Source organism: Radiomyces spectabilis, assembly GCF_025331425.1.
Source record: "Radiomyces spectabilis strain NRRL 2753 chromosome Unknown BYT42scaffold_6, whole genome shotgun sequence".
NCBI classification, from domain to species: domain Eukaryota; kingdom Fungi; phylum Mucoromycota; class Mucoromycetes; order Mucorales; family Radiomycetaceae; genus Radiomyces; species Radiomyces spectabilis.
In genome coordinates this window covers 1071514-1096052 of record NW_026251931.1, presented here as the reverse complement: position 1 = coordinate 1096052, position 24539 = coordinate 1071514, and the positions used below count along the sequence as shown (strand labels likewise).

Below are 24539 nucleotides of genomic sequence, written 5' to 3'. Positions count from 1 at the left end.
TCCATTGTAAATGGAATTCGATCATATAGCCGTCCACACTATTCATAGCATTTTCAACCCATCACCCGTTTTTTTTTTTTTTTTTTTTTTTTTTTTTTTTTTTTTTGCATCCCCATGGAGAAACCGCAACCACATCATTAATCACTGTAAAAAAATCGTCTGGTTAAAGGTTTCTAGTTTTATTTTGGTCCAGATCCAAGCGTCCTTTGTGCGACTTGGTAATAACCTCAAAGAATACTAGACTGATCGGTTGCCTGATGGGTCCACCGCGGGACAGTGCTCAACATAAAACAAAATATTTTTTCACAACTTGCATGACTCGCTGCCTCTTTTTCATGTTCACTCATGTGATATTCTTTTTACAAGATTCCAAGAAACAAGAAGGAGTTCGGTAAACGGGGAATTTCTTTTGAGGCGTAGATCATTTCGGGTCTTCCCAGCCTCCATCAGACAAGACAGTGTTGGGGAGCCTGTCGTCATTTCATCAACTCCGCAAGCTTTCAAGTTGCAGAGTTCAAGGCAATAGTGTCACTGACAAAAAATTTTCATTGGCTCTTTTATTTTTAGTATGAGAAAGGTAAAACGTGGGGTAGTATTCAGCCAATGAAATGGTCGAACTTTGCATCATTGTGGGTGAACTAAAGTTTTGTCGCACCGCATCGACCTCCCTTTTTTTTTTCTCATAAATAGGCACCCTTTGCATCGGGGTTTTTTGCTCTCCATCAACTACAACTAATATACGCATATTTCCTCACATCAAATCCCTTGTTCACTATGGATCCTGGATACAAGTTACTTCAACATATTAAGACCGTTCCCAACTTGATCAATGAAGACCCTAGCATTACCACTCCCAAGAACTCGAGCTTTATGGATCTGCCTTGGTCCCAGTTCTCCACTCTGCTGAATCGTCGATCTTCCGATTCCAGTGCTTCCGTTGTTTCCGGTTCCAGCACGCCATCTCTGTCAGAAGACGAGTCCGTCGAGGATGTGTCCCTAGGTAATTGGGATTCCATGACCGGTTACCAGGACGGTCAACATATACCTATGCTTCGCTAAACCCCTGGCTGGAGCTCGATTGACCATTTCATTTGACTTTTTTTTCAAATTTTCGTGATCAAATTTTCGTTATTTTTTTACTCTATTCTATGTCTCATTTCCACTTGAATCGTTTCTTTCATCACAAACCTTGCATATCATCTTCCACCAGATAAATTGTTAGTTCCAAATAAATGAATTGATACATACAAATCTCATTTGGGAAATTAGCGATTTTGTAAATCACATGATCTACACTAAGTCATCAGGACCTGTTAAACCTTCTTCTTTTTTTTATCTTTCAACCATGCCTCGCTGCCCACTTTCACGATAATAGGCGAAACAATCAGCAGCAAGATGCCGTTTGCGCCAGTTGTGGTTAAACAGAGTATCGTCGTCTTTCGAATAAAAATGTGAGTAGAGCTCTTTTTGAAGAAAAGTGGTTGATGATACGACCGGCGTTCTTCTGTAGCATCATTCAATTTGTTTTTTTTTGTCAGTTATACTGTATATGCCCTTTGATTCTCTTCATTTTATAATGATCGAGAGGTCGGTGTTCATCTTGTTTTTTCCGGTACACCGTTTGGTTCAAAGCAAGTCCAATTTCATATAATCCAAGTCATGTCTAGCGATCAATGGCTATTGCAAACTCAAATAACAAAGGTAAAATATCTTGACGAAAATTTGAATCAATCAAAGAGCTTACTAACTCATTTTTTTTTAAAATACCCAATAACCTTGGCCGGGACGGGACTGAGGGGGCAATAAGCGCTGCTGCACACATGTTTGGAAATCATGACTGTACGGTATGCCAGAGTATTGACATTAATATACCAAAGTTTCATTAAGAGTCTCGCCCAGGTTATGCCGTATGCGTTAGGCTTTTATCTGACGAATGTCGCTCAATGTAAGGGGGTGACGTCCAGTAGCAGGTGGCATCCATTGCACAGCGGGTGTATGGCTTGTTAATAGATACGAAGTCAAAAACACAGTCCATTCTCATGCGTGCTGGCCTCAAAATTCCTTTATCTTCCCATCTGCATTTTCTTCTTTGTTTGGCTTGAAACTTTATTTTCTCTTCCTTTTATGTTTGTTCCTCGTCGCGCCCACAAAACGCGAAAGAAACGTTATTATAAACATGCATCCACCGATTTTCTGGATGATCCTCTAAGAGCATTTGAAGATCGTATTCGTTATTTGCTGGCCACCGGGGAATTCGATCATCATCTGGAGCGTCAACTAATCAGTGTCCTGTCAGAGGTCACTGCTCGCTTTGAGAGAGATGATCGTTATAAAAATAATCCTCGCTTTGTAAAACTCTGGCTAATGTATGCGGCCTTTATCAAAAACCCTGTCGCTATCTACCAATATATGCAGGATCAGCATATTGGAGAGTACGTCGCTGCATATTATGAAGAAGTCGCCCAGTATTACGACCAACAGCATAGGCAAGAAGCTCACCCACTTATTTTATGGCATCCGTTTGATTAATCATGATGGGTGATTTTTTGGGCAGATGGAAAAATGCATATGACATGCTGCTGTTGGGCTTGCGCAAAAATGCTCAACCCGTTTCGCGCCTCCAGCAGCTTCAAAACAAATGGCATCGCCGTCACGGAATGGGCTTCGCATCTCTACTGCAGTCCGGAAAAGCACCAACTCATGCATCAACGCATGAAGCTCCGCAGCAGAAGCAAAATACGTATAGTATATGCATGCGCACAGATCCGGGTTCCTCGGGGATGACGGCTACCATACAAACGCAGTTGCCAGCTACTTTTGATTTATACGAGAACAATCAATGGCGATGTCAGTTGCAGTTGGCAGTAAGAATTTTTATTCGGTCAGATCTACGCTTTGCAAGCAGTTGTACTAATCAGGCTTGTCGAGGCGGTACTAGATGGAGTCAGATGTCACTGGCAAGAATAAGTTGATGGTCAAGTCAATACCCGCCAAGGAGAGTTCCTATGCGAAAAGGGCCGTCAGCGAGCGACAGCCTGACATTGAGATGATCGATGACCCCACCTTACTGCTTCCCATTAATCAACCTTTGTCTTCCATCCTGCAATGGTTAGAAGCCCGGATCAACCATGAAGGTCGAGTCGCCATGCTTAGGGAATGTTATCGCTACAAAGAAGAGACATCGTTCGAAGAACTTCGGCTCAAATATGCTCAGTTCCGTAAACGTTACAAGAAACCAAATTACATCCATCGTCAAATCACCACCGTCGACTGGAACGCTCGTCCATCCTATGAGGTGCCGAAGCAAAAGGCTCGCACTAGTCATCCAGTCTTATTCACAACTTTTCAGGCAACGCCTCCCATCGCGTCCCAACAGCCTGTTCCTGAATGCGAAAAGCCAGCCACTCCAGAGCCGCTGCAGGCTCCACCTTTACCCAAACATGATCTTGCTGCTCCAACAGAGGACGTCGTCGAGATACCTATTAAGAACTACCGTCAGTGGGAAAAGGTCACGGAATGCTTGCATCATCATTCGTCTTACCACGATGTATCCTCTCAGACCACCACCGAACATCAACACTTGTCCCGTTATGCCTCCCCTACCATTGTTCTCTCCCGTGTCGCATTCAAAGTGGAAGCCAAACTGGGTGAAGGCGGCATGGCCAAGGTTTACCGGGTGAGACAACACCAAAAACAAGAAGCCGTCGCTATGAAGATCGAAGCCCCACCGAACCCATGGGAGTATTACATACTGCACCAATTATTCCATCGATTGCCAGATGCCCAAGCCATTATTCGACCACGATCTTTCCTACACTACGGGAATGTGAGCTTTTTGCTGCTGGATTACCTACCGCAAGGCACCTTGTTGGATTGTCTTAATGTCCAACGCCATGTACACCAGCAATCCGGCATGCCTGAACCCTTGGCGATGTTATTTATCATGGAATTTCTGAATATCATGCTCGGGATCCATCGAGCAGGCATCATTCATTGTGACTTGAAGCTTGATAATCTTATGCTTCATTTCCCAACCACGCCAACCACCGATATTGCGGAATGGCGTTCCATACGTGTCATTGATTTCGGGCGTGCCATCGATTTGACCCTTTTCAACGAAAATACGACATTTCTGGCAACATGGCCTGCGGAACCTAATGACTTGCGCGAAATTATTGAAAAGAAACCTTGGCTGCCCTGGTCCATTGATTACTGGGGAGTGGCAGGGATGGCTCATTTATTGCTCTTTGGATTACCGTTATCAGTGAAAAAGAATCGTCGGCAATCCACGTGGGAGATACAACAGACCATCAAACGGTATTGGCACAAGACGCTGTGGACTCGGTTCTTTTCGATGATGCTCAATCCTGGAACGATGGGAGATTTGCCGATTACAGACGCGATCGAAAGCCTCGTGACAGATATGAAGGACACTCTGACAGCTGAATCGAAGCAAGCCAATAACAAATTATCCTTATTGATGAAACAACTGCAGGAAACAATGATCACGTAAACGATGCTGAGGAATACGGTGTATTTCATGGTATGCATGGATGTCCTTTTTTTTCCTTCTTTTTTTCTACTTTTGTTTTTATCAACTACGTTCGAATATGGAATTGACCTGCTTTTGTTAAACTGCGCACACCCTATTTATTGAGAAGAATATATCAGCCCCACAACGTCATTTGTAATAGATACCTCTTTCCCTTTTACCTTGTATGGTTTGTAACCTTCATGGAATAAACGTAGCGTATCGATCTTCAACCCAGATACGGCATACATTGTGATTTGAAAATCGGCGCCGATCGTGATGCCCACCTCTGGATTCGATTCGCTATGGACCACAAAAAAAAGAGCATCAGTGTCTGTATTTGCTGAAAACGCGTCGAAACCGTCTTACCTGCTGTTAAAGGTTCCCGAAAGCATCGGTGCACGTTCGCGTTGTTGCAGTTTTGAAATATCCCATTTGATGGTCTGTCAAGATGGATGAATATTTCGCTGCCTTTTTGGGGGTCCAAATGTCAATCATGAAAACATACCTTGCTTACGGGATCATACATATACTGTCCGATATTGCACGTTGCCGTGACACTCGTCGTCGATCTTGGCATTGGTATGGTAATAGTAATATGTTCAACAGGTTTTCCGTCACTCGTACGCGGATGGACGGAAATATCGAATTTGCCTCCGTTCTTTGACGGTAAAAATTGTGGCTTCACTTGAAGCGGCATGGCTTGGTAAGGTGACAGAGCAGCGCTGGCAGGTACGGTTTCGGTTAAGTCTTTGTTTCACCCTTTTTTTTTCATTTTTTTATTACATGCCGTCTCCACACTCACCGGTAAGACATGAGTTTGAATCGACCATCGGGAGGCACAAATGACAACACCTTTTCGCTTTCCCATTTTCGATACCTGCCATCATATTTCCCGCCCTTTTGGTGAATCTATGCGTCATACGGCGTTGAAACGAGATACACATTGCCTACCTTACGCACGGATGGAAGCTGACATCGTCAATCACCCGTGGATTGACAAAGCTCAATGTCAAATCAGGCATACCTATCAAAATCACCCAAGCCTATCAATAACAAATCCACCCACTATCTCTGTTGTATGCAATTACCCGAAAGCTTGCTTTGTGCGACAACGGTACCGTGGGCTTCGCATGATACCACAGATCCAGTCCTGCAAACCGTTTCCCTCATTGTCAGCATTCTCGTCTGATGAGCATTTTTTGATCCTGAACTTACGCTGTAACCGTAGCATCGATCTCTTCAATGATATCAAAATAAATCTCATTCTGTGCGTACTTGACACCCGCCTTACGCCAAGGAATATTGGACATACTCTGTGGCAACTTGGGCGCGACGCTAACGGGCACCGAACATTTAAAAAATACTCTTTCACCCAAATCCTTTGTTAGACTTACCCTGTGGCTGCACCCACCGTGGACATGACTTTGTTCATAATGGTAGGCGGCATAATCAATTCTTTCAATGCGTTTGGTTCCGTTGTTAACGGGTATCCGTAATCGATCATTTCTTCCAGCAACTACAGAACCCATAACAAAAAAATCACATGAAGGATGAGTCTTTCATTCAAACTTGACGAATATTTTTGGATTTCCTCGCTGACCTGATACACTGTGACAAAGTTTTCTCGTATTGAGCTTTCGGACACTTCACCGAGATAGTCCGTCAAAATATCGATGATGCGGTGAATGAACTCGAAGACCAGCATAGGATCCACTACATACCGTGAACCAAGTGGCATCAGTACCAGTGTTCAACCCGCCAATTTGACTGTATATACCTTCCCGTTCCACAGGACAGAGCCATGTTAAATCGTGCCGTAACACATTTAGCAACCAGTACTTGTTCGTTTCCAAAACTGGGGGAACATCGTCTCGTGTAAAATATGATTCCTTCAAACCAAGTCCCGTTTTATCGTCCAAAGTGCCAGGCGCGGTATTCATAAATTTGGCACACTCATCGTTGAATACGTCGACAATTTGCCGGGAAATCATGCCACGCCAATGCTTCTCAATAATAATCTTTCTGTGGAAAATGGCCAAATGACAATAAACCAATCGTTACTCAATGAGAATAACATGGCAGTCAAACAAGCATTTTAAAAAGTTACCCTTGCGCATTGAGAACGAATAGTGAATTTATCATTGGGGTGTATAACACAAAGAAGAGAGAGGGGTGAGAGGTGCCTTGCAAAAAAGAAAACGGTTACGCTGATGGAAGCCCGAAACGCGCACCTTCAAATTTGGAAAGAGAATGGCCCAACATCCGAAAAAGTCACGACCAATCAGCTGATTAGGATCAGTCGATGCTTTGTGTGTGGATGAATGCCCTTTTTTATACTTTATTCATCTTGAGATTGGGTGGTTTATGAGCGTTGGAAGAAAATAAAAAGAAAACAAAAGCAAGCAACGGGAGAATATGGTAAAAAGAGATGTGTAGAATAGGAATGAAAAAAGAGTACGACTTATAGTGAGAGCAAGGATCGATCATCCGACGGCACAGGATATTGCAGTTCCTTTTCCGACATGGCGCCAAGATCGGTTATGTGATAGTGTTCGTCGACCAAATTGGTGCTCACAAACTGTTGCAACTGTTCGGGAGTCAAACCGTTATTGACCAATCCTTCGATGCCGCCTTTTTGACTGATCTCCTGTTGTAGTAAAGCCAACGTCTTTTTTACAGCCAAACGTTGTAAAAAGGAACGTTCACGTTGCTGTGAAATGTATTCCAGTTCGTTCTCTAAAACAGCCTCCAGTTCCTGGAAATGATTCATCTTCAGGTCCAATTTCTTCACTTGTGTATCCACTACAGCATGCACCAATCGTTGGATTTCTCGTTCTTCGATACTCGCCAAAGATTTCGCTTTCGCGGCCGCTGAACCGAGGGCAACCGTGGCCGCCTTTTCCAATGCTGTGCGAGGCTTTTTATTCGATTCGGTCTCGGCACCCGTGGTAGGTTCCTTGTCGACGTCCATGTCTGTTGATTTACGCTTCTTTGCCAGTTGTTCCTGACATTCAATAGCCGCTTCCGCTGCCGCTGATACAACGTCCCGATCCACCGCTGAGGCGAGAAATGCCAGAATCGACATGACAGGGTTATCGGCCTGAGCGAAAGGAGCACGTTTGTGTTCAATCGCTGTGGAAGAGGGTAACGTCGAACGATATGGCTCTTCGATAGGAAGCTGTAAAAAGTACATGATGCATTGCTCCCGTGTACGTGTGCCCACATGTTCGGCGATCGCATTCCAGTCGTCATCAAACATTTCAATCGCTTCCAATAATAGCAACGTCTCTTGGTCACTCCATTCGTCATCTTCCGCGTGTTTGAACGGTGCGGGCTCGCATTTGATGAAATCGCTACTGTATGCCGACGAAGGGAACCGGCCTTCCTTATAACACACCGGACACAAATCCATATGCTTGGTTTTCAGACTGTGATATCGTTCTCTTGTGCAATCGGCACCACAGGTGGTACAGAAATACTGCTTGGCGGCCGTTTCACTCGCTTGATCGAATAATTTCTGACGAAGTTCGACATTCATCCCAAGTTCCCCTTTATTGGCGACCTGAGGCTTGATATTCGGTTTGAACGGTTGTAATCCTCGTGGGGTGTCTGCCGTCACTCGAAAATGACCAGTAAACGGAGGTCCAACCGCTGAAGGCCAAGTCGAAGGGTCACACTAAAAACAAGAACAAACCCAATATAAGGATTTCCATCGGCAACTATTTTTCAGGAACCCATTTGTCCACTAAATTCGTACCTCACTGTTGATTAACCCCCATTGTTCCAAAAAGGCATGCACGCGCATGATGGCACACACGTCGCCTGCCAAGTTACGTCGACATGCGGTGATGGCAAGGTATTCTTTGGGATTCAAACGGTAAGTGCTGATCATAAAATCGCGATAATGTTGATAGACGGTGGGTGTTTTTGACTTGTTTTTGCCGGTGAAGAATTCAGGCAATGCCACGCGCTCAATGTTGTGAATGGTGTCCATGTTGAACCATGCGGCATGTTCAGGCACCTTGACGTCTTTGGTTTGTGCCAGCAAATATTTCCTTGCCTCCTTTTCAATTTTTGACCGCATCTCTTCTGGGTTTTCCGTGATGGACGGTTCAGCAGGCACTGGCACGGAAGACACTCCTTCCATGGGAGCAGTTGTATCTGCTTCGGTCTGTCCACCATCCTTGTTCTCGTCTTTCTCGTCCTTCATTACTTGGTCTTCTGCCGGTTTGGGCTCGCCGTTGTCGACATTAGGTTGATCCGGTGACGGCTCCATTAAATTTACATATACAAACAGCACTCACACTCAAAATCCACGCGCCGAAAAAGGACAAGAAAAAAAATCCTTGTGTTGGTGATTGGCCAAATTTTCGCTGATGTCATCAAGTACGTTCGTGTCCGGCCCGACTGGCATTTCGGTCCGAAGCCATATCCAGGTCCGGCCTTTTTGGCCATCAGCAACGAACAAGGAAGGTGATTAGTTGATTCAGTCCCTACTTGAGTCTATCCCGCAACATAATCAAGTAGATAGGCAAATAAATGGCATGCAATATTGAGTGATACAGTACTTTTTGTCCGACTGATGTAGTGAGCATGTTTTTGGCTGAAAGTATCAATCAAATGAATTTAGTATAAACCGGTCCCTGCTGCTATGATCTACATACGGTCAGACAAATAGGATCACAGAAGACTAAAGTTTCTGAAAAAGGCGCAAAGCCTTCTTTTTCAGCTGGGTTATTTCTCGTCTTGTCACTGCACCTGTGATTTATCTTCTTAATTCAGCTACTCAGTGATCTACTATCACAGCACAACCTGATACGGCTCAGCCCATTCTGCATATCCTGCCAGAGAAGGATGGCAAAACCCGACATCTCGTAAATGTTTCAGTACATCCCTCGGCACCATGGGACGGTGAAAGTAAGTCGCTGTGGCAAAAATAATGATGGTTACTCTAAGTGAGCATCGGATTTCTTGAAGAGGAACCCGAATTTCATTTCTTGGGTGTCTGAGTGTTAATCTTCGCTGACCGAAGCTGAGTTTCCCTTTGACTCGACGCGTAATTAAAATCGGGCTAGTTGCCGTCGTACGTTCTCAAAAGATCGAATTCAAGATTTCATGGGCCTCTGTACCGGTGCACTAATCTTATCTTTTAAAGGTTGGGCAAGTCGGTGGGGTTGCTTCTCGGACCGATTCAATGTCAATCTCCCATTTGCGGAATAAGTCGTATTTTAAGAAGCGAACATATTGGATGGGACGCCTGGAAGAAGAAAAACGATGAATAACATGTAAATAGCATGATGCAATTGTTATGTATAGCCAGTTGATTGATATTACAAATCATCAACTTTCCCAATCCATCGTGTAGAACCACCATGGATAAAGGATGATTGTTGATTATTTATGAGCCCCACATACCCAATTGGTATTAAATTTTTCACTGTCGGATCGGCTTGATAATAGCCAATTGGGTATCACCGTATGAACGAGCCCGTACAACACCTATTCTGAGATTTGCTGTCGATCGTGAACCCGCAACGGCTCCGTTGCACGTTACTATATTTATCTGCCACCGTATCTTCATAAATGGAGTAATCTGTGTCATGATAATTAAGCTGTTTACGGTATGTGTGGGTGACGCTTTAATTAGATTACCAATGGTGACCGTCCAGAGAAACGTGTTCATATTTTGAGCGATCATGAAAAAAAACCAGTCAATGCGTTAATCAACCACATGGTGATTGTCTATCCAAAACATCAGCATTGAGATATTGCCTTACAGTTGCAAAAAATTGGTCCATAACCTGGACAAAAAGGCTGTTACTACTGCTGTGCTACACCCTGAATATCTTTATAAGTTTGTTGGCTGCGCCATGCTGGTAATAAGTATTTATCCATGGCGTTATTCTCTCAATGAGAGCCATGCTCTAACACGAGGTGAACAGAAAAAGACTGGCATGTCATATGACGAGCTTTGGTGAAGAAATATCGTATGACCGTGCCATCATCCGCAGATGAGGATCTTGGTGCATTGTTGAATGATGTTGTGCTAAGCGTTGCCATGTCGTTTGCAAAACAATGGTCAAGGCAACGGCGTATTCAGTTGGGCTATTTTTGGAAAAAAAAAAGACAAGAAAAGAATTCAGAAATCGCAGCAGCAGGCTGTGTTTTTGATTGGCGATAAATGACATATATTCTCAGACGACAATTGAAGATAAACATGGCGTGCACAAGAAAACAAGAAAAACTGTAACAGCATTTTCAACAGATAAACTTGTGATAAAGGTCAGAATGGCTTGTTTTTTATGGAAAAACAGAAAGAAAAAATAGAAGCAAATTTCAAAAAGAGTATCGGCTCATATTTTACAAGGTAGAACACTTTCGGGATGGGATTGCCATGTTTGGGATTTTTGTGTGGTTGCATGGATGCGATAGCAAGGCTGATGGTTGCTGTGATTGAGGGAAACACTAAGGAGTCAGCATCTTTTTACTTTGGAAATTTCCCAGTGTGACGATAAAAGAAAAAGAGGATGGACAAGGTAAAATGAGTGAGAGCAGCATATCATTGTTAGAGTATCCTACAAAGGCAGGTGTAACACAATGTGTCGAAGCTGTCATGCTGTTGCTTTCCAACGAGCCTCCACAGGCGACGACATCCTACGGACAGGAAAAAAAGCTCGTGATACCAAACGAAGCGTGGTGGTACAAACCCATTCAGTGTTGGGACCTAAAAACAAAAGAAAAAAAAAACGAGGATCTAGAATCCCCCTTCCACAATGGGGAGCTGCTTTCAAAAAAAAAAAAAAAAAGAGTTATAAATACAGTGGAGACGAGTCATTTCCCTGCTTTTACTCGTTTCTTCAACTCAGTTTTCATCAACAATTCTCTTTTCCAAATCACTGCTTGATTCTTCCAATTAACCCAATCATGTTTCAATTCTTGGTCGACTTAAAACGAAGTTCCAACAAAGCGACTTCCACCTCCTGTCGCAACCCCGAACCCGAAACGGCTACATACGATCAACAGAACTTTGTACGGACAACCTCATTTAATTCCGTCCTTTCGCAAACATATACCTGCAGTATCGATCTGCACAGTGACAAACAACATTGGTCCTTTGAAGAAGATTATACATCGTTTCCAAGTGTGGAATCCGAGATCATACCTTGCTCACCGTGATAATCTGCTTCCCGCTTTTCATATTCTATTTTGTATTTGCATGAACTTTTTTTTTCTTTTTTCTGTACATTGTAATTCTATTCGTCTTTATCATTTTTTTTATTGTATGTTTTGCTTTTAACTTAAACTCGTTCTACGTATCAATCTATTTGTCCCCTCTTCCTCCATCCAGTCCTCACTTATTTTTCTTCTCTTCTCTCTTGTTCTATCCTATGCTCATCACCAGTTGGAATGTCTGTTGCCAAAGTGATCAATCACCAAAACATTCTCATTCCAGCAGAAATAAATTTTCACACTGCATGTTTCATAACATATTCCAAGTTAACCAAGAGACTCTTTAATGTCTCGGACAACCAGACATAATTCGTCATACCATCGTACTATATTTTTTTTCCTTTTATTATTATTGTAGAAGGATCAGTAAGATATAATCGTTCTCATGTGCTATCATGATGCATTGGTTATTACGGAAAATAGCGCAATTCATCACCAGTAGGAGTGGCCGGCTATTGCAAATGCCTCATCCCGCCCTACATTGATTACAGTAACCTGCTCAGGAGCTCTTGCATTCACACCACCAATCTATTTGGCTTCAACCCGGACCAAATGAGTATAGAGCGATCTATTATTAGCAAGATCGATAGTGTCGAGTTTCTCGGCGTACATCAGCCCTTCTGGTACTTTATTATCCTCTCCATCTTATTTTCTCATATGACGGTCGGCCGAGAGCAGTGAGATCTCCTGTGTCAGCTCAAGACCGATTTCAGGGTGAGCTAAAAGTGGGAAGGGGATGCTGATCTCTCTTTTTTTTCTTTTATTCCAAGCACCCTTTGAATTGCAATACAAGCTTTCTGTTTTCCCTTATTCCCCTAATCGGTCAAGATAACGAGCCACTGTTGCCAACGGTCATCGGAGATGTAAACAAAAAAAAAAAAAGACCACTCTACGATATCGATGGTCGGTTGCTCAGGCACCCGGTCTTTCAATGACTGATGGTCATAGAATCACAGAAATAGAGATATAAAAATGCGATCATCAGATGATAAGGAACAAGTCGGGTCGGGTTCACGTCTTCCATTAGCCGGAGAATGACTTGACGCATGACTTGCCAAATCCAGCGTGCTTTTTTGGCTCATGACCATCCATCTTCTGGACCAATGATAATGGGCAAGACAGAAACGAATAGATGGCCTTATAATTGCGCTTTTGCTGATCATTCTCCTAATTTTGCAAAATAAGTATATCACGTTGATTATCTCGATGTCGGTGGCGTGAAATCCTTGATCTATGTCTTTTTTCTGATAAAACCAAACAAAAACTTTCTTTTTTTTTTTGGTGGTCGATGGATGAATTCTGGACTTTTTTCCGTATAATTGGACGAAAGCACATTGCCTTTTTCCAATCGAATCAGTGACAGGTGACGCGACCAAATGTGAGACACAATGATTCCTTTTGTTCACAGACATGAGCACAGACCTACACAGAATACCATAGAAGTAGAAAGTCGTAGATTTTCCTGGTGCCGAATTTACACTCTCTGTAACACCCACGCGCTGTGAGAATATAGAGCCATTTCCAAAACTGAAGTCGCAGATTTTGCGTTTTATCCATATTTCTTATCTCCAGACATTTTAATTGAGTCCTATACGCAATTTTCTTTCCAGACAATTTAAATGTGTCCTGTATGCAATTCTTTTCGGAAAGATGGCCAGGAATACTTTATTGGTAGGAACAGAATTTATCTCATGGATTTTATTTCGATGAAGAGTTATCCTTTATCAACAATAAACAAGTTCTGCTGTGTTCCTGTTATGCATTTGGCTGGATATGAAATGAACAATGCAGATATTCACATGAAGTTCTCTTTGATGAATACATTAGAGTACTAGATTCTTGGCGAGTGCCATAGGCTTCTGCTGAGACTAACCCTCAGTACTTGTATTTAACTCGTCGACTGAGGAAGGCGGTTAGGAATATCAAAATATAAGCAGATTGTATCAAAGGCATACAGAATGTTGGGAACGAATGGCTTTTTGACGATAATGCTGGGAAAGATCTTGGATGGAGTCTAGCGATTTGATCGCTGCGAGTACAGTAAATAGACCACATGGGTAGCAAAATGACAAGCATTTCCGTATCCTTTACTTCTTTCCGCTTGAAACCCAGAATATCGGTAATGGAAAGGCCAGGCTGCTTGTTGAATACTTGTTTGGTCTCTTAATGTTAATTCGTCGTCCAGGGCAAGTATATATTTTTGTCGGGATCGAGAAACTTTGAACAGGAATTACATTCATTGAAAACCTCTCATCGAGAGACACGGCTGGAGAGGTTGAATCACGTCAAATGTCTGTAACCAAAAGAAGGCTTGGAAACGGTGATAATGAGTATAAGTGGCTGGCGATGCCAGCCTCTTGGAAGGCGCAGAAAAATCATCATGATATCCCAGGGATAACGTCTAGAATGACTTGTTGCTTTCATGTAGTCGACACCAGCGGATAGAGAGAAATGGTGCACGTTTATGGAAAAAGGACCGGATATTTGTGACATTGATAGACAACATTTGATTTCAACCGTTGAAGGAAAAGTCATACCAGCACCAAGCGCCAGGTATCGAGCAAGTGCAGTTGATTTTGCTCATCTCTCCAAGTGATCGCCGTTTGCTTGACATTCCACTCAACTCAACAGTTTGGTCCTCTCAATTTACAGATGGTCGGACAAAAATAGTTTTGATGCATTCAAACGTTGAGTATACCACAGTTTTACGCGATCTACGTCAGCTAGCGTGAGGTTGCTCTCATTGATTTTTCAGTCCACTTTTGGTATCCAACGGTTTCTCAGAATAGCAAAGCTTCATATTTTAGTTCTGTGGTCTGGAACGATATCGGCTCGAGTACCTGGGCTGGTTGGCTCAGTTCCAGAAACATGTTACGAGTAGTGATACCTCACGATGGTGCGTTTGATCTTTCACGGAAACAGCGTATGATGAGACACCGAAACCTGGGTGCTTATCCGGTGCCTGATCAGATGGATCTAATCAAGTCAAATGATCTAGGCGCATACAGGAAAAAATAGAAAAAAGGCTTTTTCTTGTGTGCATTGCACTGGGTAAAATAAGAATATTGGGAGCTCCGATCATTATGATCCTCGCAGTAATTGAATTCTGTAACTCATCATGCACCTCTCATATTTTGTAACATGGTACATTATTTCTTTCAGAATCCATGGAAATAAAGAAAAACGTTACATAGAAAATAAATGTTCATCAAGATTCACGATGACTTTTTATGGGAATTTAGGCGAAATAAGCGAATGCATGTCCAACTGCAACATACTGTGCAGCTATGCACAATAGAAAGGTCTTTCTTTATCGAGGTGCAGATCCGTCGTTTGAAAATAATAGTTGAATAAGAAGAACGACCATACTAATAAAACATGAATATTGGAAATATAAAATTACGAACATTAGTCAGCCGTAATCCCTTTTTTTTTTGTTCACTTCCTTTTGAATGTGCTGCGTTCAAGCCAATACAATACGCATAGTAAATGAGAATCAATGAACGCGCTGCCGTACTGCAGGACGACAAAAGCGAGATGCTTGCCTCATTTCTAACACGAAGAATTCAACCGCATGGGCGGATCCTGCATGTGAATGTCTGTCTCAAAGGCAGGAGGAGTACCAATCAGGGTAGTGGATAATAATGCTTCCGAACCTTTGGACATCCCTTGATCGCCTGAATTCCCGGATGCGTCATTGATAGCCACGGCAGAAGCGATTGGCGTGCTGTCGTTCCCTTTTTGCACTGGACTATCCTCCTCTGTGGTGTCTTGTTGCTGTTGCGCTTCATCTCCCTGTTCTTCATCGTCACCTTGCTCTCTGTCCTCCTCCTGGATGCTTTCAACTCGCTCATTGGTTACTATCTTGGGCAGTCCTTTGTCACGGCTTGCATCGCCGTCGTTCTCTCCTTCAATATCTCCGCCATCTTCTTCCGTTTCAATGATGGGACTGGGATGACCCGTATGAGATGTGGCATGAGCATCGGAAGAAGAACGGGATGGGTCAAGCCCCAGCATCTCCATGACCTGAGCCATTTCCAGCGCCACGTTGGCTTCCAGGTCGGAATAGTTGCGGCACAGAGGACATGAAAATCCCGGATAATTTTGAGTCAAGATGGGCCGCAAACATCGGTAGTGAAAAATATGCGAGCACGGCGAGATAAACAGAGCTTGGAATGGAGCCACGGCGTACAGACAGATGCAGCATTCTTGAATATCGAGCGACGATAAGCTCTCTGACGGGCTGTGATTATGATCGGTCTCACTGCTTGTACGTCCCTTTGATCGCTTCAAAAGTAAAGAATCGGTGCTCACCAGTTGCCGTTGCAGCTGTTGGAACGCAGAACGAGTAAACGGCATAGAACGTTGCTGCTGCCCTTGTCGGTTTACTTCCAAACGCATCCTTACTGCGCGGTACATGGACTCTTGTCCACCTTTATAATCAACCCCAAGCTGAATAATATCGCCATGAATGATTTCATGTCCGGCCGTATTGATTCGACTTAAACGAGCACGATTCACAAACGTGCCACTGGATGAACCGGCATCTCTTATGTAAATCTTGTCATGTAGGACAAATTCAGGAAAATTAATCACTTCCGTTCTTTCTTTAGCCCACACAACAATTATCCCTTTTACAGTGCCGCTGCGTCTTGCGTCCTTTTTTCTTTTACTTTTGTATTTTTTTTTCCACTTCACAGCACTTTCAACTCACCTTGCCATCCTCCATCCAAAGCTCCGCATGCGAACGGCTCACTACTTTGCTCTTGAACGATAAGCGATCCGGGGTGGTCTTTTTGTCACTGTAACGGCCGAGTTTCAATATCGTGCCAGGTAAAAGGGTCCGTTCAATCACATCAAATACAAAGCAGTAGTGGGACACGCCCACATTCGGCACCAGACGAATTTGGAGGCCTTGGTCGTGGTCAATCCCATTGACTGGCTCCGTATTTTCTCGGAATGCGTCAGTATCGCCTAGAGGCAGGTTCGTGGCTGAAGGCGATTCATTGGACGAGATTGAATTGGGCTCCCTATTTTCTAATTCTTGATTCTGCTGCATGATTGAATCATGAAAGGGAGGAAAAGGGGATATGACGACGGTCTGCAGACCTTGAGAAGCAGTATCGGGGCTTAAGGGACTGGAAGTGACCATGAAAAAATAAAATAAAAATAGGGGATGTATAGGGGCTAAACAGACACAAGCGCAAGCACACGCATACAACACACACACTTCTTTTTTGATGTGGTACGAAAAAGAAACAAAAAGAATAGCAGAAAAAAAATACCGGAAAGGATGATAATACAATTGCTTGGTATGTTTGATGTTTTTTGAATAACATGGGCTTACTTTATTGAAAAGCCAACCATTGGTTTAAAATCCTAGAATTGGGGAAAACAAAAGATCATCAGAATAAACAGCTTCAAAAAAAATCATCATCACACAAATCCCAACTTACCGTATTTACTCTGTGTCTCCCGTTTGGTTCTACGATTCTGCGCATATTGCTCTTCTAATTTGTCTTGCAAACTTTGTGCTTGGGCAGCTAACGCCATGATATTGTTTTTCTTCAATTGAGCCTTGCTGGCCGTCAACTGGAAAAAAAAGGACCATGTCAATGACCGGAACCCATTCCAGTGCTTTGAACAAATAACATACCGCTGGACCACTGCTGGCAAATGTGGGCGCTGAAGCCAAGGCTTGAGCTCGCCAAGTGTCGGACGGTAGCATATCCTGCTGATTGATGGTTTTGATCTGAACACCGGCGCCTTTGGCACGTCGACCACCCAATTGGTGTAACTGTTACCATGAGCAACGGTTATCAATTATATTCGAAAACTCGATGACTTCTATACTACTTACTGCCGCTTCATTCAGATCGCCTTCAGCTGTCTCCAACTTTTCATTTTGCGCCTCTTCCCACTCCTGCTGTTGCTGGTAGTACTGGTAATATAAGGATGGATCGGTACCGTAAGCATACATTGCGTTGGGATCCTCGATGTATACAGTTTCGGTATCTGCTGTTGTAGGTTCTGTACTTGACGGTACTGCTTCTTCTGTTGTTTGATATGTTTCGACTTTGGTGGTCGTTGATGGATATGATGGTGCAGCCGTTAAATCGGATCCTAATGTACCATTATCCATTAATAACCAAGCGATTTTTCATGCGTACTGCTTTTTTTTTAAACTGTACCAAGACGGAAAAAGGGACCAGAATGTTTAGTAACGGAATCATCGACTTGATCTTCTACAGTTTCCTCTTCCACTGTGGATTCGTCAACGTCAGGTGTCGCATTGATAACGGGCTTCTTCGGTGTAGGTGTCGGGGTGGCCTGCTTTTGTTTATTAATTGATGCCGAGAGGGAGGAAGAGGAGGAGGCGGAGGAAATGGAGGGTGTCGCTGCCTTCTTAGCCGCCGCTGCGGCCAGAAAAGAGTTGGCAGAATGTTTCGGTGCTGGAAGTAGATCGGCTAGATCGCCGGTGGTTCTGGCCATTTTCGGCTTTTTGTTCTTTTTCTCTTCCTCGTCCTCGTCATCATCATATAATCGTTTGGGAACATCAACGTAAAAGACGGGTTTCGACTTGGACGGCGAAGTTGTTGAGGTGGCAGTCGAGGAAGAAGTGGAGGAAGCAGTCGTTTTTTTCGGTGCAGGCAATAACGAAGCTAAAGAAGACGACACGGAGGAGGATTTCGCTGGTAACTTGTTCGTCGTTTCTACCACTGATTCCTCCTCTGAATCGGAACTACCGTAATCGGGTACAAGCGACATTTTGTTTACTCGGTGAAAGAATAGTGCAGGCGCAAATCGGGTGGGTAGCAAAAAAAAATCACAAACAAGAAACGGCTTTCAAGAGTATCAATCGATTCACGTGATTTCATCTCCGCCGCGTTTTTTTTGGGGACCAGCACGACTGGGTCGGTTCGTTTTGAACCGTGCTTCATCTCGTCTGCTTCAACGAAACAACGCCATGGCTTCTGCAGGTATACACTGCTCCACGCGAGTTTTTTGCTCGGTGAACTGCACCTTATGCTGACGATGGCCTTTAGTATTCATTCTGGATCTCAAGGGCAAAGTACTTATTTCCCGAAATTACAGGGGAGACATTCCAATGAGCGCTGTCGAAAAGTTCATGCCACTGGTAATTGGGAGCGTTTTCCAACTATGCAATGAGTCATCGAATTATGGTCATCAACTGAACCTTTGGGTTGTAGATATCCGAAGCTGAAGATGAACAAGTTCCTTTGCCTTGTTTTACCCATGAAGGCATCAACTACCTTTATCTCAAACACAGCAATCTCTATCGTAACGTATCCCTCTTTTACGTGCTCTCTCTTTCACCGCGGCTCCCGCCTAACCTCATCTTTCTATTTGATAAAAATATATAGTGCTGGCATTGACGAGAAAAAACACGAATGCTGCTGCTATTATGTTATATTTGCATAAACTGACCCAAGTATTCGCCGAGTATTTCAAAGAACTGGAGGAGGAGTCGATCCGAGATAATTTTGTCATTGTATACGAGCTGTTAGACGAGATGATGGATTTCGGGTACCCGCAAACCACCGAAACCAAGATTTTACAAGAGTAGGTTGCAAGCCAAAGCAAGCCCATGTTTTTCACCCCACTGATCATGCTTTATTTCAGATATATCACCCAAGATGCACACAAGTTGGAGGTCCAAGTGCGACCGCCCATGGCTGTCACGAATGCCGTGTCATGGCGTTCCGAAGGTATCAAATACAAGAAGAATGAAGTATTTTTGGATGTCATTGAGAGCGTGAATATTTTGGTAAGAAGAGGGAGGACGCGATCAGTCGATCAGAGCAAGCAAGCAAGCAACGCGGGAGTTGTTGGTTCTGACAAGGCGTTTTTGCACAGGTGAATGCCAATGGCAATGTCTTACGAAGCGAGGTATTGGGAGCGGTCAAGATGCGATGCTATCTGTCGGGCATGCCTGAACTTCGATTGGGATTGAACGATAAAGTGATGTTTGAAGCAACTGGTCGAGGCAATACATCGGCCAAAGCCATCGAAATGGAAGACGTCAAATTCCATCAATGTGTTCGTTTATCTCGGTTCGAAAATGACCGAACTATCAGTTTCATTCCCCCGGATGGCGATTTTGAACTGATGAGTTACCGTTTACAAACCAGTGTGAAGCCTTTGGTTTGGGTCGAAGCGGTCGTGGAAACATATGCTGGCTCGCGTGTAGAGTATTTGGTGAAAGCTCGAGCTCAATTCAAGCGCAAGAGCACAGCGAACAATGTGGAGATTGAAGTACCTGTGCCCGACGATGCAGACACGCCTAAATTCAAGGTGAGATTCATACTCAACCGTACGTCCAAAAGATACAGAGACTGAATATCCCCCTTTATCGACGCTTTCAGAGCAGCAGCGGTTCCGTCTCGTATAAACCCGAGCGATCATGTCTAGTATGGAAGCTTAAACAGTTCCAAGGCGGAAAAGAGTTCATTATGCGAGCACACTTTGGTCTGCCTTCCGTGCAAGCAGGTACGCTTAAAGTCGGGTGAAAAAGGAAGTGTGGGAGTCGGGATGTCTGGGGCGCCTGAGACGTTGGCAAAATTCTCAGGAGCTGTGTGAAGGATACCAAGGAAACGAAATGGGAATGAGAAGAGAGGAGAGGAAAGGTTGGGCTAACTGGATACTTACGCGGAACCCGTATTTAGCTGAAGAAACGGAAAAACGACCACCGATCAATATCAAATTTGAAATTCCCTATTTCACTGTATCCGGTATTCAGGTTAGATATCTTAAGATCGTTGAGAAGAGCGGCTACCAGGCCTTGCCGTGGGTTCGCTATATCACACAGAATGGAGGTAACGTTATTCGCGCCAAAGAGATGGGGAAAGTCAATGAAAAAATATTTAACTGCCCTTACTTTTTATAGATTATCAAATGCGTATGCCCGAAAGCATCAAGGGCAATAAGCAAATTGCCTCCTACTGATACCTACCATCCTCCTCAACTCGCCCACATAATATCGGTTAACAAAAAAAATAATCCGCTGCCTGAATAAAAAGAACCATACACGCCATCTGTGTTTTTTTTTTTATGAAGCAATCTTCACCACATTCTCGTACCCGTTTCATCTGTGACACTTGATGTTGATACAAATGAGTCTCAACACAGAAGAATGGCCTCTTATATGCATCAGAAATACAATTGATGAGATCGGAAATTGAAAATGCCTCGCACATCTTAGCTTTGAAGTTATTTGCAAGAAAGAAAAAGGACAATAATATTTCTTAGCTGATGTTCGAGGCCTCGACAATTACTGTAACAAGAACGGAACGGAATTGTTGCCGATCTATTCGCCATCATCGGCTTTTCTGGGTGTCCTACTCTCTTGGCAGCCATCCAGAACAGCCGTAGAAAATCCAGGTTCAGTATGGAGGTGGCTGGCAAGACTACACGACATCTAGCAAAGCTAGGACTACGGCATTTGGGTAAGTTGAAGTGCCCCATATTTTCAAATACAGTCTGGTTATCTTTGCAAACTAATATACTGTCAGTAAGAATCATTCTATTTTAAGGGACAATATCGAGGAATATTATGACCGATTGGGTAAGCTGCGGATTCAAAAAAAAAAAAAAAAAATATTGTTATTGAATCGCGCCGTATCTTTCGCGTAAGCTGTCTATCGGTGACTTGTAACACAAGTGGTTGTTCAAAGGGGCCTCGGCCGCAGCATGGAAGAAGGGCCATGAAAAGCAAGACGACGTATAAAGCGAATGACATGTGACTTGCTGCTTGAACGGTCTCGTGACGAACCCGCGCATCATTTTTTGATTTTGTTCAGTGTGCTTGTTTCTCCAATGGACTCATGGGCCGTCATTATTACTGATTGACCCATTTGCACTACATTACTTGTTTTTCTATCATTCTTCAAAACATATAAAGAGAAAACAACGCACCATACTTTTATTTCGCTTGTATATAATCAAACACCATGAGCCAGTGCCGACTTCCGATTTCGTCGTCGAAGCCAACCACAGCGGAGAGCCAAGAGTCGTCCCTGGCGCCGCCCGCATCTTCGTCTTCTTCTCAAGGTTGTCAATTTTCAGACCGTTTACCGCAACCTCAGAATAGCAACCATATCAGCACCGCACCGTTCAAGGACAAACTATTAACCAACTCGTCGTATTTGGCGGCAGAGATTCCGCTCAAGCTGGGTCACTTTGTCAACCATTTATGGACGTCTGGATCTGAATTATCGAGCTCATTTTTCCTGCAGCAACAGCAACAAGGATGTGACGATCCATCGCTTTGGCTCTTGGGTCGTCGATATGAAATGTCCAATATGCATCTCGATATGCAAGCCGATATCCTCGATGCCCAGAAAAGCGATATCTTTAAACCACCCACTGCCAATGAACCAGAAGTCACGCCCCGTCCACCTTCCGAAACGACCCAAAACCAGGTCCCCACTTATGCGCTGTCGGTATTGTGGCCACCCGATTTTTACGATGACTTTACCTCACGTATCTGGATGACCTACCGATATAATTATCCGCCTATTCGTCCTTCCAATCATAAAACCGATATCGGCTGGGGCTGCATGCTCAGAAGTGGTCAAAGCTTATTGGCCAACGCACTGCTGACCCATTTTCTCGGAAGAGGTAGTAAACCTTTTGAATATACAAAACAGGATCACCATTGACAATCTTGTCGTTTTTTGCCTTAGATTGGCGTCGTTCTCAGTTAAAAGGTGCCTCACGACAAGAATATCGCAGGGTATGTACCTAGGGGTGCAGGGGAAGAACGAATAGAATCATTGACAATCTATTCCAGATCCTTCACTGGTTTCTCGATGAATTATCTCCAAGAGCACCGTTCAGTATTCACCGAATCGCATTACTGGGAAAGCAGCTAGGAAAGAACATTGGGGAATGGTTTGGGCCGAATACCATCAGCCAAGTAATACAGTAAGCCTTACGATAAGCAACCATGGAAATCGTTTAAGAGGACTCAAATGGTTCTTATCTAGAGCCTTGGTATCAGATTTTCCACCGGCCAACATGGCAGTTTACATCGCGACGGATGGCGTGGTATATCACGATGATGTGCAAGACGTAGCTCGTGGTAAAAAGTCTCGAGGTGAATTCACTTATTTCCCTACGCGCACCGCTAGTCCGGAAGCCGACGGTCTCGACGAAGCTCGCAAATTATACACAAACTCAAACACAAACGTCCCAAAGCAGAGCGTCGGTCCCTTCAAGCCTATTCTTATCCTGATAGCCATCCGACTCGGTATCGATAACTTTCATCCGCTGTACCATGCCGCACTCAAGGCAAGCTCTTGTCATCTAATGTCCTTGTTATTCTGTTTGGATGGACATTGAACTAAAGCTGGCTACGGTTCCCATTAGGCTTATTTTGAATTACCCAACTTTGTTGGTGTTGCTGGGTAAGCAAAAAACTGGCATGTCGACCCATGAATGATATCTTATTCCATTCTAATAGCGGGCGGCCAAACTCATCACTGTATTTCATCGGACTGCAAGGGGATGAACTCATTTATTTGGATCCTCATTTTTCTCGCCCTGCGTTGGAAACCAAAAGTCTAGCAGAATACACGGAAGCAGTAAGTCACAGAAATCCCATATTTTCGATATATGAGTCTCATCTCTACGTTTTTGCAGGACTTTGCTACCTATCATTGTACAATCCCACGTAAAGTCCATATTTCGCATTTGGATCCCTCCATGATGCTAGGCTTTTATTGCTCGAATGAAAGTGAATTTCATTTATTCTGCGAACGCATATCAGAGGTAAAATGGGTGAAGCGTGGTTGATGCCGTAGGCTATTGGACAGAATTTTCATTGACGAGGTGGTTGTTGTAGATTGCGCGACAGTGTACACCCATATTTACTATTGAACAACGAGCTCCCGAGTATAACGAGGATGTCAGAAGTGAAAATGACTTCGGCATTGTCAGTGATGATGAACCCGAGTTTTCCGAAGACGACGCATTGTAGTGATGAAGATAGATATAAAGGGAGAATGGAGTATGTCTATAGTATGAATAAATGAAGCAACACGTATTTTTTCAAGATGACGACGTCGTTGTGGATGGGTCGGATGAATCTTGCAGTGGTGACAAGGCCAGATAGTTGTCCAGTTGCTTTTTCTTGGTGGCGAGTGTTGCTAGTTCTCGTCGTAATATTTCCTCTTGTTCTTCTTTTACATATTGTAATCCTGGTAATTCGTTCAATACGCGTCTGGCATTTTCGAACCGTTCGTCCAATTGAGCTACGGCCTTGCCGACTTCGTACTGATGATTGCCTGTCAATACTAGGCCAATGATCTGATGGAGGTCATCAAGGAATGAAAAGTCGGATTTCCTGAATGTCGCCGAATCCACTTTGGTTTCGGGAGCCACAGTAGTGGGGGGTATCGTACTAGGTGACTGATTCATCGTTCGCAATGTGTTGTAAAAAACAAAAGCAAAAAAAGAGGACGCCTAGGCGAAATGAAAAAATTCAATCACCCAGTCAGTGCTGCTCCGTGATTGGCCAATATCCCACCCGTCGCGGTGGTCATTCGTCCCATATTGGTTTCATCCATGGTATTGACTGACAAGAAAGATGGTGAATTCCAACAAAAGCGATAGTGAAACACACTATCAAGTGCAGGTAAATGATTAAGCGCTTTTCAGAACTCCAATGATGTACTTCTCATTTTGGAGGCGCTTTTCGCCCTGCTCATTGCATCGAGCGGTCTTCACGCAGTGTAATTGGGCCCATAAATTG

General features: G+C 43.7%; 11 protein-coding genes across 11 annotated transcripts; 5 read left to right on the top strand and 6 right to left on the bottom strand.

Moving 5' to 3' along the window:
- Window positions 1–703: 703 nt before the first annotated feature.
- On the top strand, window positions 704–1312 carry BYT42DRAFT_568877 (uncharacterized protein). Its single transcript, XM_051568221.1, has one exon. The coding sequence runs from the start codon at window positions 775–777 to the stop codon at window positions 1057–1059; it is 285 nt and encodes a 94-aa protein (XP_051423806.1). The 5' UTR covers window positions 704–774; the 3' UTR covers window positions 1060–1312.
- A 461-nt stretch (window positions 1313–1773) lies between these two features.
- On the top strand, window positions 1774–2009 carry BYT42DRAFT_568869 (uncharacterized protein; the record flags this gene model as incomplete). The annotated part of the gene is made up of 1 exon (XM_051568220.1): window positions 1774–2009. The coding sequence occupies exon 1, from the start codon at window positions 1834–1836 to the stop codon at window positions 2005–2007; it is 174 nt and encodes a 57-aa protein (XP_051423805.1). The 5' UTR covers window positions 1774–1833.
- An 813-nt stretch (window positions 2010–2822) lies between these two features.
- Window positions 2823–4823, top strand: BYT42DRAFT_327921 (kinase-like domain-containing protein). Its single transcript, XM_051563057.1, has 2 exons — window positions 2823–4543; window positions 4750–4823. The coding sequence occupies exon 1, from the start codon at window positions 2939–2941 to the stop codon at window positions 4511–4513; it is 1575 nt and encodes a 524-aa protein (XP_051423804.1). The 5' UTR covers window positions 2823–2938; the 3' UTR covers window positions 4514–4543; window positions 4750–4823.
- On the bottom strand, window positions 4556–6753 carry BYT42DRAFT_327805 (AP-3 complex subunit MU-1). Its single transcript, XM_051563055.1, has 12 exons — window positions 6642–6753; window positions 6312–6556; window positions 6135–6247; window positions 5929–6050; window positions 5750–5869; window positions 5623–5684; window positions 5486–5558; window positions 5337–5411; window positions 5040–5256; window positions 4901–4974; window positions 4714–4834; window positions 4556–4646 (listed from the first exon to the last, which is right to left on the bottom strand). The coding sequence occupies exons 1-12, from the start codon at window positions 6674–6676 to the stop codon at window positions 4599–4601; spliced, it is 1305 nt and encodes a 434-aa protein (XP_051423803.1). The 5' UTR covers window positions 6677–6753; the 3' UTR covers window positions 4556–4598.
- A 242-nt stretch (window positions 6754–6995) lies between these two features.
- BYT42DRAFT_593545 (uncharacterized protein) lies at window positions 6996–8618 on the bottom strand (the record flags this gene model as incomplete). Its single annotated transcript, XM_051570709.1, has 2 exons — window positions 6996–8210; window positions 8292–8618. 2 exons carry the CDS (start codon window positions 8616–8618, stop codon window positions 6996–6998), a joined length of 1542 nt encoding a protein of 513 aa, XP_051423802.1.
- A 3420-nt stretch (window positions 8619–12038) lies between these two features.
- On the bottom strand, window positions 12039–13277 carry BYT42DRAFT_568855 (uncharacterized protein). Its single transcript, XM_051568219.1, has one exon. The coding sequence runs from the start codon at window positions 13174–13176 to the stop codon at window positions 12715–12717; it is 462 nt and encodes a 153-aa protein (XP_051423801.1). The 5' UTR covers window positions 13177–13277; the 3' UTR covers window positions 12039–12714.
- A 2489-nt stretch (window positions 13278–15766) lies between these two features.
- On the bottom strand, window positions 15767–16691 carry BYT42DRAFT_486633 (SMAD/FHA domain-containing protein; the record flags this gene model as incomplete). The annotated part of the gene is made up of 3 exons (XM_051563757.1): window positions 15767–15997; window positions 16079–16324; window positions 16479–16691. Coding segments are annotated over 3 exons (690 nt in total), but the record flags the coding sequence as incomplete, so codon positions are not given.
- A 334-nt stretch (window positions 16692–17025) lies between these two features.
- BYT42DRAFT_327558 (mitotic checkpoint regulator, MAD2B-interacting-domain-containing protein) lies at window positions 17026–18702 on the bottom strand. Its single transcript, XM_051563054.1, has 5 exons — window positions 17956–18702; window positions 17625–17887; window positions 17421–17561; window positions 17221–17356; window positions 17026–17143 (listed from the first exon to the last, which is right to left on the bottom strand). The coding sequence occupies exons 1-5, from the start codon at window positions 18530–18532 to the stop codon at window positions 17136–17138; spliced, it is 1125 nt and encodes a 374-aa protein (XP_051423799.1). The 5' UTR covers window positions 18533–18702; the 3' UTR covers window positions 17026–17135.
- A 29-nt stretch (window positions 18703–18731) lies between these two features.
- Window positions 18732–20731, top strand: BYT42DRAFT_613755 (AP-1 complex subunit MU-1; the record flags this gene model as incomplete). Its single annotated transcript, XM_051571776.1, has 9 exons — window positions 18732–18744; window positions 18811–18902; window positions 18976–19066; window positions 19150–19348; window positions 19409–19553; window positions 19643–20080; window positions 20152–20275; window positions 20452–20601; window positions 20673–20731. 9 exons carry the CDS (start codon window positions 18732–18734, stop codon window positions 20729–20731), a joined length of 1311 nt encoding a protein of 436 aa, XP_051423798.1.
- Window positions 20732–21586: 855 nt separating this feature from the next.
- On the top strand, window positions 21587–23801 carry BYT42DRAFT_327482 (uncharacterized protein). Its single transcript, XM_051563053.1, has 8 exons — window positions 21587–22405; window positions 22471–22520; window positions 22578–22711; window positions 22774–23077; window positions 23156–23193; window positions 23250–23370; window positions 23429–23557; window positions 23631–23801. Exons 1-8 carry the CDS (start codon window positions 21736–21738, stop codon window positions 23763–23765), a joined length of 1581 nt encoding a protein of 526 aa, XP_051423797.1. The 5' UTR covers window positions 21587–21735; the 3' UTR covers window positions 23766–23801.
- A 74-nt stretch (window positions 23802–23875) lies between these two features.
- BYT42DRAFT_486692 (uncharacterized protein) lies at window positions 23876–24148 on the bottom strand (the record flags this gene model as incomplete). The annotated part of the gene is made up of 1 exon (XM_051563759.1): window positions 23876–24148. A coding segment is annotated over one exon (273 nt), but the record flags the coding sequence as incomplete, so codon positions are not given.
- Window positions 24149–24539: the final 391 nt, after the last annotated feature.